Source organism: Colobus angolensis, unplaced genomic scaffold (assembly GCF_000951035.1).
Source record: "Colobus angolensis palliatus isolate OR3802 unplaced genomic scaffold, Cang.pa_1.0 Scaffold8, whole genome shotgun sequence".
Taxonomy (NCBI): domain Eukaryota; kingdom Metazoa; phylum Chordata; class Mammalia; order Primates; family Cercopithecidae; genus Colobus; species Colobus angolensis.
Window position 1 is genome coordinate 3528653 of NW_012121820.1, and position 15584 is coordinate 3544236.

The 15584-nt window shown below is 42.8% G+C and overlaps 1 protein-coding gene across 3 annotated transcripts in view; it reads right to left on the reverse strand.

Moving 5' to 3' along the window:
* Positions 1 to 15062, reverse strand: part of SLC9A8 (solute carrier family 9, subfamily A (NHE8, cation proton antiporter 8), member 8) — a 78528-nt gene extending 63466 nt beyond the window's left edge. For all 3 annotated transcript variants that reach the window (XM_011928825.1, XM_011928827.1, XM_011928826.1), the window contains exons 1-3: positions 14872 to 15062; positions 12621 to 12802; positions 4381 to 4461 (exon numbers count right to left, since the gene is read on the reverse strand). In XM_011928825.1, the coding sequence (XP_011784215.1) occupies positions 4381 to 4461; positions 12621 to 12802; positions 14872 to 14897 (289 nt within the window). In that variant the 5' untranslated portion in view covers positions 14898 to 15062. The remainder of the gene's footprint in view (positions 1 to 4380; positions 4462 to 12620; positions 12803 to 14871) is intronic.
* Between the last annotated feature and the right edge of the window lie 522 nt (positions 15063 to 15584).

The window sequence follows — 15584 nt, forward strand, 5'->3', positions numbered from 1 at the left end:
CTGCCTCAGCCTCCCAAGTAGCTGGGATTACAGGCACGCACCACCATGCCTGGCTAATCTTTGTTATTTTTAGTAGAGACAGGGTTTCGCCATGTTGGCCAGGCTGTTCCCAAACTCTTGACCTCAGGTGATCTGCCCACCTCGGCCTCCCAAAGTGCTGGGATTACAGTTGTGAACCACTGAACCCAGCCTCATTTTCATTCCTTACAAATTTTAGCCTAAAATACATACATGAATCAGCATTATACAGCTAGTAAAAAAAATAAATATGGGCCGGGCACAGTGGCTCATGCCTGTAATCCCAGCACTTTGGGAAGCTGAGGCAGGCAGATCACTTGAGGTTAGGAGTTCGAGACCAGCCTGGCCAACATGGTGAAACCCTGTCTCTACTAAAAATACAAAAATTAGCCGGGCATGGTGGCGTGTGCCTGTAATCCCAGATACTTGGGAGGCTGAGGCAGGAGAAGCACTTGAATCCGGGGGCAGAGGTTGTAGTGTGCCGAGATCGCGCCATTGCACTCCAGCCTGGGTGACAGAATAAGACTCTGTCTGAAAAAAAAGATAAATAAATAAATAGGTGAACTCAACTAATACATGGAAAGAACACAAAAAAAGATATAAACTCAAATTAAACTATATAAAGTTATCTAATACATATGGACATGTCTACTCATGGACTGGAAGAGAATGAAACAAGATAAAAATAATTGTCAATAAACAGGATTTTTCTTTTTTCTATGTATAGTAGTTGTTTAACTGTGCAAAATACATTAGTTTTTAAAAGGCCCAAACTACAGAATTCCATAAAGTATAGAAAGTATCCTGAAAGCTTTGAACAAGGGCCAAGGAACTCTTTAGAACTTCAGGTTGATACTATATTTTTATAGAGAATGAAAAGTGGCCAGATAGACGCTCCTTTAAAAATACAGTAAAGTAGAAGTGGGGGACATGTGCTTTTGGAGTGCAGATGGTCCTTTTCTATACTGACAATTTCTTAGGAACGCTGAACACCTAACTATAAAGCAAAAGACCAATAATGTCTCGAAATGACTGCAAGCTACAAAGCAACTTCTGGCAGGAGGGGAAAATTTATCCCCGAAAGAATGAAAACCCTAGTTTCTCTGGCAACTTCATCTAGATTCTTTTTTGGCACAAAAGTTAGAAATTCTTGAAATGGTAGATATCTCAATATTTTGTTAGACTTTGCTCCAGCTGGGGAAAAAAGTTTTCCTTCAATTTCTTTAGCTTTATGAAATACAGAATTACTTTGATAGCTAAGTCAGCATTTGCAAATTCTAACCAAATGTCCTCTAATATAATTTTTAAAAAGTACTTTCTGGACCTCAGCACTCTCCCTGGAAGTGCTCTTGGGTTTCCAGTGACCTCAGTTAGCAAGTAAGTACTGAAGGCAAGACTGCCTTTCCATCACTTCTCCCAAGACCTGGTTATGCAGGCTACAACTATTTCTGCAACATTGGTGAGGAAATGAACCTTGTAGATGGAGAGCCCTGGCTGACTCCCAACACCATTCCACCCTACTCCCAATTCTGAGGTCACCAGGTGGTCAGAGTTCATCCTGCAACTTTTGGTGCCAGAAAGAAGAGGAGGTCCTCTCTTCCACTGCAGTTACTGCTTTAAGGGCTTACCACACCAAGAGCCTGTCTGAGAGCGGATCAGAGTACCACAGCGAGAGAGCCTGCCTGACAGTGAAGCTGGAGAAAAGGGATTCACTGCTGAGGCATGGAGAAGAACTGGGTCCAGGAGACCTGATTCAGCTGTCTCAAGCTAATACTACCTGTAGTTTTGCCAGTTATATGAGTCAAGAGGTGTGTGCCCCTACCCTCACCAATTTTTTTGTCTGTTTGTTTTGAGACGGAGTCTTGCTCTGTCACCCAGGCTGGAGTGTCCTGGCGTGACCGGGGCTCAGTGCAACTTCCACCACCTCCCGAACGAACTCAAGTGGTTCTACTGCTTCAGCCTCCAGAGTAGCTGGGATTACAAGCACCTGCCACCATGCCCAGCTAATTTTTCTATTTTTAGTGGAGACGGGGGGTTTACCATGTTGGCCAGGCTGGTCTCAAACTCCTGGCCTCAGGCGATCCGTCCACCTCGGCCTCCCAAAATGCTGGGATTACAGGTGTGAGCCACTGTGCCTGGCCAATTTCTTTTGAATTGGGTTTTGTCCCTTGAATGGAAAGAGTTCTATGTTAGTTAAGATGCTTTTAGTTGCAAGTAAAAGAATCTAGACTAAAAATGGCTTAAACAATAGATGTTGGTTTTGATTTTTTTCTTTATTCTAAGTCAACAACAGCTAATAGATGTTTATTGTCTCATATAAAAGGTAGCACTAAGATAGGAAGTTTCAGGGCTATCAACTCAACAAAGCAACAATGCTATCAGTAACCTGGGATTCCCATCTGTCCCGCTGGCAATCCTTAGCACTCTGGCTTTTGTGTTTGAGCCACAGTAGTTGCAAGATGGCTACCAGTCCACTAGGCATCACACCCTCATTCAGCAGCATCAAAGAAATGAAGGGGAAATTTCTCATCACTATCGGAGAGGAAAACATCTTCCATCCAGTACCCACTACCTCATCACACTTCACCTTGGTGTCACTTGCCAGAAATGGGTTTCACACTGCCTTGCCACCTCCACCCCTCTCAACCAATCATTGGCAAAGAAGAGTGAAATTAACATGATGGCAAAGACCAATTCTGACTTGGAGGGGCCCATCTTCCTCGAGCACTGTGGCACTGTGGCAAGATACCTGATCAAAATTGGGGTTCTATTTTCAAGGAAGAAGGGGGAAATGACTCTTTGGTAAGCAACAACAATGTCTGCTCTAAGTCCTAATAGAAGCACTGGTATTCAGCAAGCTGCAGTTACCCAAACATTCAAGAAACATGAGGAGCTTGAAATTCTAAACCAAATTGTAAGAATTATCATTTTAATTTTCATGTATATACTATCTAAATACACACCAACTATAATTTCATAGCAAATTTCCGTAAGAAGCTGTAAAACTGACCACACAACCGTAAATTCCTTGGAGTAGTTCTTAAAGCCTTTACCGAATGTCCCAGAATGATGGGTATTAGTCACAGAGGTTCTTTTCAATATGCCTAATAGCAGAAAGCAATGTTAATGAGCAAGCCTCCTATTCTTGGAGCTCTAGGACTATCTTATTAGCTAAGGCTGTTAGAATCTACCAAGATACATTGCTAAAAAGCATGCTAAAAAGAGAACACGAACTTTTTGAGTAAAACTGGTTTCCAAACCTGTACTGAAGGTCAGCACAATCCAGTGGTGCTCATTCCTTAAAATATGGCATCACCTGGAGCTCATACAGCATAAATGAGATGACAATGTGAAGCCTCACAAGCCAGGATCTGGCACTTAGTACTGAAGTCCAGCGAAAATACAGGACAGTCTGAACCAGGGTAGTAGGACTGCTGGGGTGATAGGAGGATGGGGAGGCTAGCGAATAGAGTCTGAACAATCATTTCCAAAGCTAACCTTAACAATAACTATGTTGTGAAAGAATTACTACTCCACTAAAGATCTACCAGGCAATCAAAGTTAACTTCTAAACATCAGCAGTGATCAGGAAAAATTAAATACCATCAGCAGGCAAGTGGAAACTAGTAAAAGTGACTACAATATAATAAACTGATAAAAAGCTTTGGCTGACCTAAGACTTTATTTACTGTGCCTTACATGTCTCCACCCCATTTCAGCCTTGATCTTACACTTACTGAAATTCCCTGCCTTCTTCCTTCACTAACCACTTCAATGAACTTGTGTGTGCATTCACACCTGTTATTATACAGGTTCATTCTAGATCTCAACAGTTAATTGGCAACTAGATCTCAACAGTTAATTGGCACAGGAAACAAAATAGAAATGTAAGTGGGATAGAGTGGAATGCTCTCTGAAGACTTTAGATCTGACTCTGGCATTAAGTGAGCCATTGAAGGTTCCTCCTAAACTGTAAAGTCAGAGTCCCTTCTGTCTATAAAATTGAATGATTCTATGAAGTGTCATTACTGAGTTGGATGTCAGCCTAGCCCAGCAGTAGAGGTCAATGTTCCCCAAGGGTAGTTCTACCAGAAGTAAAAGGCTAAGAAAGGGCCTTTGAGCTGTACAGAGCTGTATAGCCTTTGGGCTTCTACATGACCTTTAGGAGGTCACTACCCTTCTTGAGCCCCAGTGTCCTCATCTGTAAAATGGGATCATAACACCCTTAGGGCAGGTTGCAGCGAGGATTAAATGAGATCAGGGATGTGATGCATCTCTTGTGGTTCCTGGCACTAAAGAGGCACTCAAAAAATGGTAGTTTCTGTTACTGCTTTCATTATGGAATCACCAATACATACTTACCTAAAGAAACAACAGCAACACTCTCTGGCAAGAAATGTAATCTGTATCGGATCAGTAAATGCACCAATATGATGCAGATAGCTGTAGAAAAAAAAAAAATAAGACATTGTTTTAAAAAAACACCCAATTTTGAATGATAAACACCAAGTTCCAGTCAGTGGTTATTTCTGGGGAGTCCTCACAGAAATGGACAAGTGGAATAACACAGTAAACTTCAGCTGTGCTTTTCATGTCTCATTTCTTAAACTGGAGGTACATTTACAATGTTTATTATATTTGCTCTATACTTCTTTGTCTGCCTGAACTAGTTTGTTTTCCAGTAGTTATTGGAAGAAGAATAGAAATTTACTTTTTTTTGAGACAGAGTCTCACCGTATCACCCAGGCTGGAGTGCAGTGGTATGATCTAGGCTCACTGCAGTCTCAACTTCCTGGGCTCAGGTGATTCTCCCATCTCAGCCTCCCAAGTAGCTGGGACTACAGGCGCATGCCACACATCCAGCTAATTTTTTTTGTAATTTTAGTAGAGATGGGGTTTCGTCACATTGCACAGGCTGGTCTCCAACTCTTGGGCTCAAGCAATCCACCCTCCCAAAGTGCTGGGATTACAGGTGTGAGCCACAGTGCCCAGCCAGAAATCTATTTTTTTACACAAGCTATTAAACCTTATATAATCATTTAAAATTATTCAAATTTTTCTGATTCTGAGAAATGGTCTTCAACTTTTTGGAAGTGATTATCAACTAGAACACTCTATTTGGTGAAGAGGAAGTCAATGAAATCAATCACGTTTACATAAATGTAACTACAACAGATTGCATTGACACAAATTATTTTGCCACTATGTGACTGGCTCTTAACATGGAGGGAAGTGAGGGTTTTACAAACAGGAAAAAGTAAACACTTTGGTTTGGTGACAAGAACATCAGAGATCTGAATATGGAACACTCCTGCCCCCCATCTGGGTGCAGCTGTGTCCTGCCATTCTCATTGGCTGAGGCTTCCCACGAGCCATGAACTAGGCTGAACACCCCAAATACTCTCTCATTTAATCCTCCAACTCCCCTCTGAACTAGCTGTCATTACCACTATCTTCTCTGATTACAGATCAGAAAACTGAGGCTTCAAGACATCACAGCACCTGTCACACCACTGGTAGGTGCTGCAGTATTGAGTCAGATTCCAAATCTGTTGCTCTTAACCACAGTGCACCCCACCACCTCCCTCCTGGCTGGATGCCTTCACTCCTCAACCTCCAAAATAGAATAATGTCTAACTTTCCTCACAGGTGTTGTCATGAAAGAAAATAAGAAGATGTAAAATAAAATGATTTGAAAGGGATATTTCAGCCCCCCACCCAAAAAAATAGGGTATTTCACAAAAATTATTCCTGAATGTAATTTTCTAATCCAAATGTTAGTGTGCATGCCTCTTTCTTTCATTGGGCACCTAGATAGTATACCAGCTCATCAACCACAGTATTTATTAACAGGACTAAAACTAATTTTGTTATTTTTTTCAAGGAAATGTTTAAACAATCCACATGGCTGTTAACTGGTCACACTCATAGGCTGCACTGACAAATGAGGTTTCTTTAATCCCACCAAAAAGCACCAGGTGGCCAGAGTGTTGTAAATGTAGACATTTTGTCCTCTTTTCATTCTGTGCTTTAAACTATCAATCTGTGGTGTTATTTTTATATAAATATTTAACCTAGTTAGAAATCCTACATTAAATACTAAGGGCAAGAAAAAAGTTCCAGTGCATAAACATAACATGTGACTAAGGAACATGCTCAATGTCTAGACAAAACAAAAAAAGGCAAATAAGCACATAAGTGGACAGAAAATAGACCAAGAGAGTTGAACCAGTTTCTGCTCTTCCTTTGTACCAAGCTAGATTTTTAAAAATTTAAGTTATTCTCATACACAGATCAAACAACTCTTTGCAGCTTTAAGAGCAAAGGGGGAAACTGTCTACTACAGAAAGAGCTAAATATAAGGTTCATCAATGCCAAGTAATAGCTTTCAGCCATTAAAAACAATAAAGTCAGAAAAGACAATCCATAGAAGGGGAGAAAATATTTGCAAATCATATATCTCATAAGGGTGTAGTATCCACAATATATAAAGAACTCTTAAACTCAACAGCCAAGAGACAAACACCACAGCTTTTTTTTTTTGAGACAGAGTCTTGCTCTGTCACCCAGGCTTGAGTGCAGTGGCACGATCTCGACTCACTGCAAGCTCCGCCTCCCGGGTACATGCCATTCTCCCGCCTCAGCCTCCAGAGTAGCTGGGACTACAGGCACCTGCCACCATGCCTGGCTAATTTTTTGTATTTTTTTAGTAGAAACGGGGTTTCACCATATTAGCCAGGATGGTCCTGATCTTCTGACCTTGTGATCCGCCCGCCTTGGCCTCCCAAAGTGCTGGGATTACAGGTGTGAGCCACCACGCCCGGCCAAACACCACAGCTTTTAAATGGGCATAGGACACGCATAGACAAAAGATGCTCAACATCAATAGTCACTAGGGAAACTAAAATCAAAATACAATGATTCACTGGAAAGACATGTACGATTTTTTAAAAAATACAGTGAGGGCCCAGTGCAGTGGCTCACACCTGTAATCCCAGCACTTTGGGAGGCCGAGGCAAGCAGATCACCTGAGGTCAGGAGTTCAAGACCAGCCTGGCCAACATGGTGAAATGCCATCTCTACTAAAAACACAAAAATTAGCAGGGTGCGGTAGTGCACACCTATAATCCCAGCTACATGGGAGGCTGAGATATGAGAATCACTTGAACCCAGGAGGCAGAGGCTGCAGTGAGCCAAGATCATGCCACTGCACTCTAGCCTGGGAGACAGAGCAAGACTCCATCTCAAAAAAAAAACAAAAAAAAAAATTTCATATCCACTAGGATAGCTATACTTTTTTTTCCTTCCCCTGAGACAGAGTCTTGCTCTGTCACCCAGGCTGGAGTGCAGTGGTGCGATCTCAGCTCACTGCAACCTCCACCTCCCAGATTCAAATGATTCTAGTGCCTCAGCCTCCCAAATAGCTAGGATTACAGGTGTATGCCACCACGTCCACGCCCACCTAATTTTTTTGTATTTTTAGTAGAGACAGGGTTTCGCCATATTGCCAGGCTGGTCTCGAACTCCTGGCCTCAAATGATCTGCCCACCTCAGCCTCCCAAAGTGCTGAGATTGCAGGTATGAGCCACCACACCCAGTCTATCATTTTTTTTTAAACCAGAAAATAAGTGTTGGCAAGAACATGGAGAAATTAGAACCCTTGTAAAATGGTGCAGCCCCTGTGGAAAACATTTGCTAGTTTCTGAGAAAGTTAAATACAGAGTAACCATTTGACTGCAATTCCACTTGTAGATATATATCCAAAAGAAATAAAAACATTTATCCACACAAAAGCCTGTACAGAAATGTTCACTGCAGAAGTATTCACAATAGCCCAAAGGTAGAAACAATCCAAATGTTCACTGATGGATGAATAAACATCATGTGGTATATCCATACAGTGCAATATTACTCAGCCATAAAAAACAATGCAATTCTAACATATGCTATAACATGAATCTTGAGAATAGTATGCTAAGTAATAGAAACCAGACACAAAAGGCCACACATTATATGGTTTCATTTATATGAAGTATTCTAAATATGCAAATTCCTAGAGACGGAAAGCAGAATAGTGGTTGCCAAGGACTAGAAGAGGGAGGGATGGGAAATGACTACTTTTATTGGTTTTCTTTTGGGGTGAAGAAAATGTTCTGAAACTAGATAGTAGTGATGGCTGCACAACATTGTGAATGTACTAGATGCTGCTGAACTGTACATTTTAAAGTGTTCAAAATTGTAAATGTATGTTATGTGCATTTTACTACAAAAAAAAAAAAGAATGAGGTAGACAGAAAAAACACCAACACAATGATCTCCAAGACATTCTGTGAGATGAAAAGGCAAGTTGTAAGACCCCACTTATGTCAAAACAAATTCGCAACTCCAAACATGTATTATTTGTGTTTGTGTATGTGCTTACGAATATACATCTGTATACACAAAAACAAGCACATGTTTTCAAGCACACTTGGAAAAAAACCGAGCAAGAAAGGGTAAAAACTGTGTGGTATGGAGGGTGTGCTTCCAATCTTTCATGCCTGGAGTAATGACTATGGAAAATATATAAAACACATATCAATTATAATAACTCCATTAAGTTTCGATGCCCATAAAATGTATGTGTCAAATAATGTTAATTATTAATCTAGTATAAGTAAATAACAATGATTCCCCATTTTTTCTTGTGGAGTCAAAGATCAACAAGGGTTAAATGCAAGTCGACTGATTTCAAGCTTCTAGAAGTCAAAAGTAACTACAGAGTTTTGTCATCCCTTCTCACAAAGAGGAACACACTGAAATCCTGTGATGTGCTTAGAGGACACAAAAGTTACCATTTCATTTGAATTAACTAAAAGAGTAACCAAATGTGGCAAATAAATTCCAGGTCAGGAGTTCTGAGGTCTAGAATAAACTATAGGCTAATTTACTTTAATTCATTTGAGTTCATTTATTCATGAATTAGCAAGTTACCTAATGATAGTAATTTTTAAAAACATTATCAGATTTACATTGTTTGAACTGGGTGCGGTGGCTCACACCTATAATCCTAGCACTTTGGGAGGCTGAGGCAGGTGGATCATCTGAGGTCAGGAGTTCAAGACCAGCCTGGCCAACATGGCGAAACACCATCTCTACTAAAAATACAAAAATCAGCTGGGTGTGGTTGCGGGCACTTGTAACCACAGCTACTTGGGAGCCTGAGGCAGGAAAATCACTTGAACCCAGGAGGCAGAAGTTGCAGTGAGGTGAGATCTCACCACTGTACTCCAGCTTGGGCAATAGAATGAGATTCCATCTTGAAAAAAAAAAAAAAAAAAAGATTTTCAATGTTTGGATATCTAATCAGAAATAAATAATAATATGCAACAGGGAAACAATGCCTTCGAAATTACTTAAAAAGAAAGCATCATTTTATTGTGCTAATACATGCTGACCTCCACATAAACAGAGATAGTAACTCATAAACTATCAAGAATCTGATTAGGTGAAAATGAAACCCACCTAACATTGGTGTGACTCTAGAGTCTAGGTTTATAATCTGTTTGGAGAGGACAATCCAAGAGAAATATACAGGACTATTAAATACAGTTCAGCCTTTCTGGCCCCAAAGATGTATTAACACTGGGCAGGATTTTGCCTGGTATAAAAGGTACATTATAGAAACCTGTTTTGTGGTCTTTTGTACAGCTAATCTTAAATGCTCCACACCCTGGAAGTTACTTTAAAAGTCCTATTATACTTTTAAATGTCCCTTAAAAAAAAAAGTGACTACAAAAGTTGTTTTTTTTTTTTCCAGGCCCGCCTTTTATATTGTCTAACATATCAAATTGACAGCAGTGTACATAAACTAATAATACTCCTCAATCCTGAAGGAAGACTTCAGCTACCAAAGATTTCTTAATCAAGAAAAGAAATGCTTTTCATCTTTGTCTTCGACTACTATCACAAAAGAAAAAAGAAAACAAAAAAAAGTCCTTCATTGTTGAAGTAATCCCCTAGAAATAGAATTCAACTACATTTACAGGGTAAAAAATTACCAGGGTGTATCAAATCTATACGAGACATTGTATACTTCTGGTCTGTGTACCTTTTCAGTATGGGTTTAAAAGTTTCTGAAACTACGACAGACAAGGATGAGTCCTAGGATTTCAAATAAAAAGACTATATTATTAAAATCTTTTATTTTTTATAGAGACAGAGTCTCACTACGTTGCCCAGGCTGGTCTCAAACTGCTGGCCTCAAGTGTATTATTAAAATTTTTGACCACTCACCAGAGATAAATGTAAGAGAAGTTATACTTTCTCTTCAAAAACAGTCCTAATACACATCAGAGAAATAAAAAAAAAAAACAAAAAACACTGGTTCCACCTTTCACTTTCTGAAAAGATCTAATCTCATTAGGAATATGACTTTGGTATCATTAAAGAAAAGCAGCAAATGAAATGTTTGTTTCACTTTCAAACAAGAATTTGCTTTTGTTTTTTTTGGGGATGGGGGATGGTTTCCCTCTTGTCACTCAGGCTGGAGTGCAGTGGCGCCATCTCGGCTCACCGCAACCTCCGCCTCCCGGGGTTCAAGTGATTCTCCTGCCTCAGCCTCCCGAGAAGGTGAGATTACAGGGGCATGCCACCATGTCCGGCTAAAATTTTTTGTATTTTTAGTAGAGATGGGGTTTCACCGTGTTGGCCAGGCTGGTCTCGAACTCCTGACCTTAGATGATCCACGCGCCTTGGCCTCCCAAAGTGCTGGGATTACAGGCCAGGCGCAGTGGCTCACGCCTGTAATCCCAGCACTTTGGGAGGCTGAGGTAGGCAGATTATGAGGTCAGGAGATCAAGACCATCCTGGCCAACAATGTGAAACCCCATCTCTACTAAAAATACAAAAAATTAGCTGGGCGTGGTGGTGGGCACCTGTAGTCCCAGCTACTTGGGAGGCTGAGGCAGGAGAATGGCGTGAACCTGGGAGGCGGAGCTTGCAGTGAGCTGAGATCGCGCCATGGCACTCCAGCCTGGGCAACAGCAAGACTCCATCTCAAAAACAAAAACAAAAACAAAAAAAACAATTTGAACTTGGGTCAAACTCAAAGCTATTTATTCCTTAGCTAATCAAAAGTGGTTGTATAGTTTCAACTGGATTTCTTTTTTGTTTGTTTTTTGAGATGGAGTTACAGGCACTCTGGGAGGCATTTAAGTTTTTGTCTTTTATCAAAACCTCTCGACAGCTATCTGGTAACCTGGTTATCAGTCTCTAGTCTTATACCAGCCCGGTATGACAATCACTTGACTTCCCTATGCTGAAATTTCCTCACACACTAAAAGAGAAGGTTGAACAAAATTAGTTTTTTTTTTTTTTTTCCTGTTTTAAGACAGTGTCTTACTCTGTCTCCCAGGCTAGAGTACAGTGGCACGATCTTGGCTCACTGCAGCCTCCGCCTCCCAGGTTCAAGCAATTCTCCTGCCTCAGCCTCCTGAGTAGCTGGGATTACAGGCACATACCACCACAGCCGGCTAATTTTTGTAATTTCAGTAGAGACAGAGTTTCACCACGTTGGCCAGGCTGGTCTCCAACTCCTGACCTCAAGTGATCCATCCGCCTCAGCCTCCCGAAGTGTTGGTATTACCAGCATGATATACCGCACCCGGCCCAAAATGAGGTTTTCAGAAAGTGAATGCATTTAAACAAAAATAGCACATAACTAAATTAACAATACAGGTGGTGCACAGATATGGCAAAAGTCATGACCATAGTTAATGAGAATGACAGAGGTTAAGGAAAACAGGGTGCTAGGGCAAGGATTTCTGCTCTTTCAATCAGCAGCAAAACCGTTAAATAAAATTCATATGGAAGTCTAATAAATATGAACACAAAATGATGCTCTGATTGAAGCTAGGAGCAGAGGGTCAGATATTCTCCCATCTGACTCCTCCCACCTTCTGCCACCTACCCCCTGCTCCTTCCTCCCCTGCACTACGCACACTCCTTTGAGCAGAACTTGAAATTCATTAAACTAGATGTTCAAGATTCTTTTTTTTTTTTTTGAGACAGAGTCTCGCTCTGTCATCCAGGCTGGAGTGCAGTGGCGTGATCTCGGCTAACTGCAACCTCTGCCTCCCAGGTTCAAGTGATTCTTGTGCCTCAGCCTCCTGAGTAGCTGTGATTACATGCATGTGTCACTACGCCCAGCTAATTTTTGTATTTTTAGTAGAGACAGGGTTTCACCATGTTGGCCAGACTGGTTTTGATTTCCTAACCTCAAGTGATCCACCTGAGTCTCCCAAAGTGGTGAGATGTCAGGTGTGAGCCACCGTGCCGGGCCTCAAGATTCTTTCTAGGCCAAAATTTTTTTAATCCTTCTTTCAAAGGCTAAGATACTACATTAAGAGCTCTTTGGAACTTGCTAAGCGCCATGATTTTATAAAGAAGGGAGTTCCCTGTTATGATGTTATAAACTGAACATGTTCCCTCAGCGTTTGATATGAAAACCAAATGGGAGGAAGACTTGACACAGTCAAGAGGAGTGACAGGGTTAAACACACAGACTGAGCACACAGACACTGGGGATGGCAGATGATGGGGATGACAGAGTCCATATTCACCTAGGACAAGGAGGCTGAAGAAAATGGTCATGCCGCTGGACTGCTCCTCTTGCTGGGCCTGCTCCCCTGTCTGCACGGGGAGGATGGGCTTGCCAGGGGTCGGGAGCACCAGTTTCGTCGTGACAACCAGGGTGGCGTGGAGGGTGACATTGAAACCCTCATGAGTTGTATTGGGGAACCTCCTGGAGGACATAAAAAGCATAATTACATGATGGAAAAGGGTCCCAGAACATCAATTCACACACCTCACACCAGAAAGAGAAGCTGTCCAAGAACTTTATGGGATTCACAAGTCTTGTAACTAACAGGCAGGCCTTGGAGAGAAACTTATTAAGAAAATCCCTGGCTGCACAGCACTACTAGTGGCCTCTGGTGCTTTTGAATGCAGCCACTTAGAGGACAGGAATGGTAGGGAATCAGAGCTGGTATAGAAATGAAATGCTGCCTGCTCTTTGGCAAATACTGGGGGATTAAAACTCCAAGGCAAACTGGAGTCTCATCACTTTCCAAGGTCCAACATTGTTTACTTAGCACCTTTGTTTCTCCAATTTACATTCTTTTCCTTGCATTATTTCTGCGAGTTGAAGAAGCCACCTGAATTTGCCCAGTGGTTGATCTGGGCATGCCCTACCCTACTTTACAAATTCCTTCTCAGATTTCAAAAGGCTCAAATGTCACCTCCTATTACCCCATCTTACCTCACCCGAATTTACCCACTCCACTGCTTATGTTCCCACAGCTCTTTCACACCGTGCTGGGATTGTGAACTAGTGTAATACTGTTATAATAACTGTAATTGTGACTATAAAAGTTAATATTTTCTGAGCACTGCTTCATTTCAGGAACTAGGTAACACATTACCTCTCATTTAATAGGTATAACATGTCTGATTGGGTATGATTACTTTCCCGTTTTTACCCATGCATAACCAAGGCTCAGGGAGGTTGCAAAGCTTCACCAACATCTCAGTTAGTGGCAGAATCAAACTGAAAACCCAAACTTGAAATCGCTGGGCTATATTGCCTCTTTCATTTTGTGCTGCTAAGGCCCTGTTTAGTGTCTGGGATGGAGCAGTTGCTCAATAAGTATCTGATTACATTAAATGACCCCCATATGGCCAAGAAATATATTTGAAAAGTTATCAGGTGAAGGAGTCCAGTATCAATGAAGGGGTTCCTTATTCATCTTCACGTACTCATTCCACAAACAGTGATAGGGCATCTACAATCTGCAACAGACTCTGCCCCGTAGGTATGGAGATGACTTTTGGACTTGCCCAAAAGTACCTGGAGGACACAGATCGTCCTTCCCTATCTCCCCTTGTTCAGCTAACCCCCTCTCCTCTCTACACACCAGCTATGCTGCCTGTCACTCAAAAGCACTAAACCCTTTCTTCAACCAGGCCTTCTGAACCTAATGTTACTTCTCCTACCCCTCCTTCTGTTCATTCAAGTTTCTGCTGAATATCACTTTTTCCTGAGTGGACTCCCCAACCCTAACTCTATTCTGCTTCCTTAGGAACACTTAACTCATTCATGGCAGAGATTGCAATTTTTAGAATTGCAGACATGTGAGAAAAATCAGACCTTGGCGATGACCTTGAGCAGTAGGATATAAATAACTCCCACATGCTTGGCATTCCAATAACAGAACACTAGGCACAAATAGGGTTAATCAATCACGATCTGAAACCATCTTGACTAATTATGGTCTTCTTTTCCCACTAGAATAGAAGCTCCCAGAGAGCGGCTCCTGGTCGGCCTCCTTTCCTACCATGTGCCCTGGGCCTGGAATTGAGTAGATGGCTAACAGTTAATGACTGAACGAAACTTAGTGAAGGAGAAAGACATGAAAACTGATCGTTACAGAGGAGGAGACGACTGGCTACGTAGGACGTGGGTGTGGAGAACCCGGACGACTTCCTGGAGGAGGCGGAAGAGGGCTCAGTAACCATGAGATAACCGAAAACTGGGAAAGTAAATATGGGTTGCATTTTCCGCAAGGCCGCTCTCGGGGCCTGCGCTGGGCGGCAGATTCCCAGCTCGAGGGACCGACCTCCAAGAGAACGCAAGGCCCACCTGGGCCCAGGCCCGCCCATCCTGCCCCCCTCATAGGCACCAGCTTGGTCAGTCCTGGCCAACCAGCAAAAGAAGCTCCGCCTTCCGGAGCATGAGGGCGGACTGAGGCGCTCGCTGTCACCCGCCGGGGCCCAGCCCCGCCGCCTCTGCCGCCCAGGAAAAAGCCCACTCACTCCTCTTCCGCCATCTTCTCCCCCATCCAGCGGAGCTTCCAGGACCACCGAGTTAGGAGCTGCGGGGCTAGCAGGACCCGCTTTTGCTTCCGGCTTCCGCTGGAGGCGCGGGCGGGCGAGCGGGAGGCGGGGCCTCGGCCGCGCGGGCGTGGCCCTCTGTCCCTCCGTCTCAGTGGCCCGAGGGTGGGAGAAAGCGCGTGGGAGGATTGTCTCTTAGTCCCCGGGCTTTCGGGACGCTTGTCCGGCCTGGGCAACATGACCATCTGGGCCCGAGAGATTCCGGCTTTTCCCCATCACAGGCCGGGGACGTTTTGGGGAAACTCCTGTGAGGTCACTGTGACTCACCCTGAGGGCAAGCAAGCACCCTCCGCCCAGTGCTCTCGACTTCGCTGTGCTAAAAGAGTTTGAAAAAGGATGCCCAGCCTGTAGCCTAAGCTGAGAGACCCCAGGGGAACACTTCCCCAACCCGAGCCTCAGTTTCCTTCGGCTGTGGAGAGGAATAACCGCCTGGACTTGACAGGACAGTGCAGCATTTCATCTGTAAACATGTATTGAGTTCAGACTATATGCCTAGCGTTAAAATGGATGCTGATGATCTAGGGGTGGACCATTCATTAAGCGGTTCATTGATTCAACACATGCTTAGTAGATGCCTTCTATGTGCCTAGCAGTGGCCGGTGGGGTGGGGATGCGGGGAGGGAACAAGGTGAGGT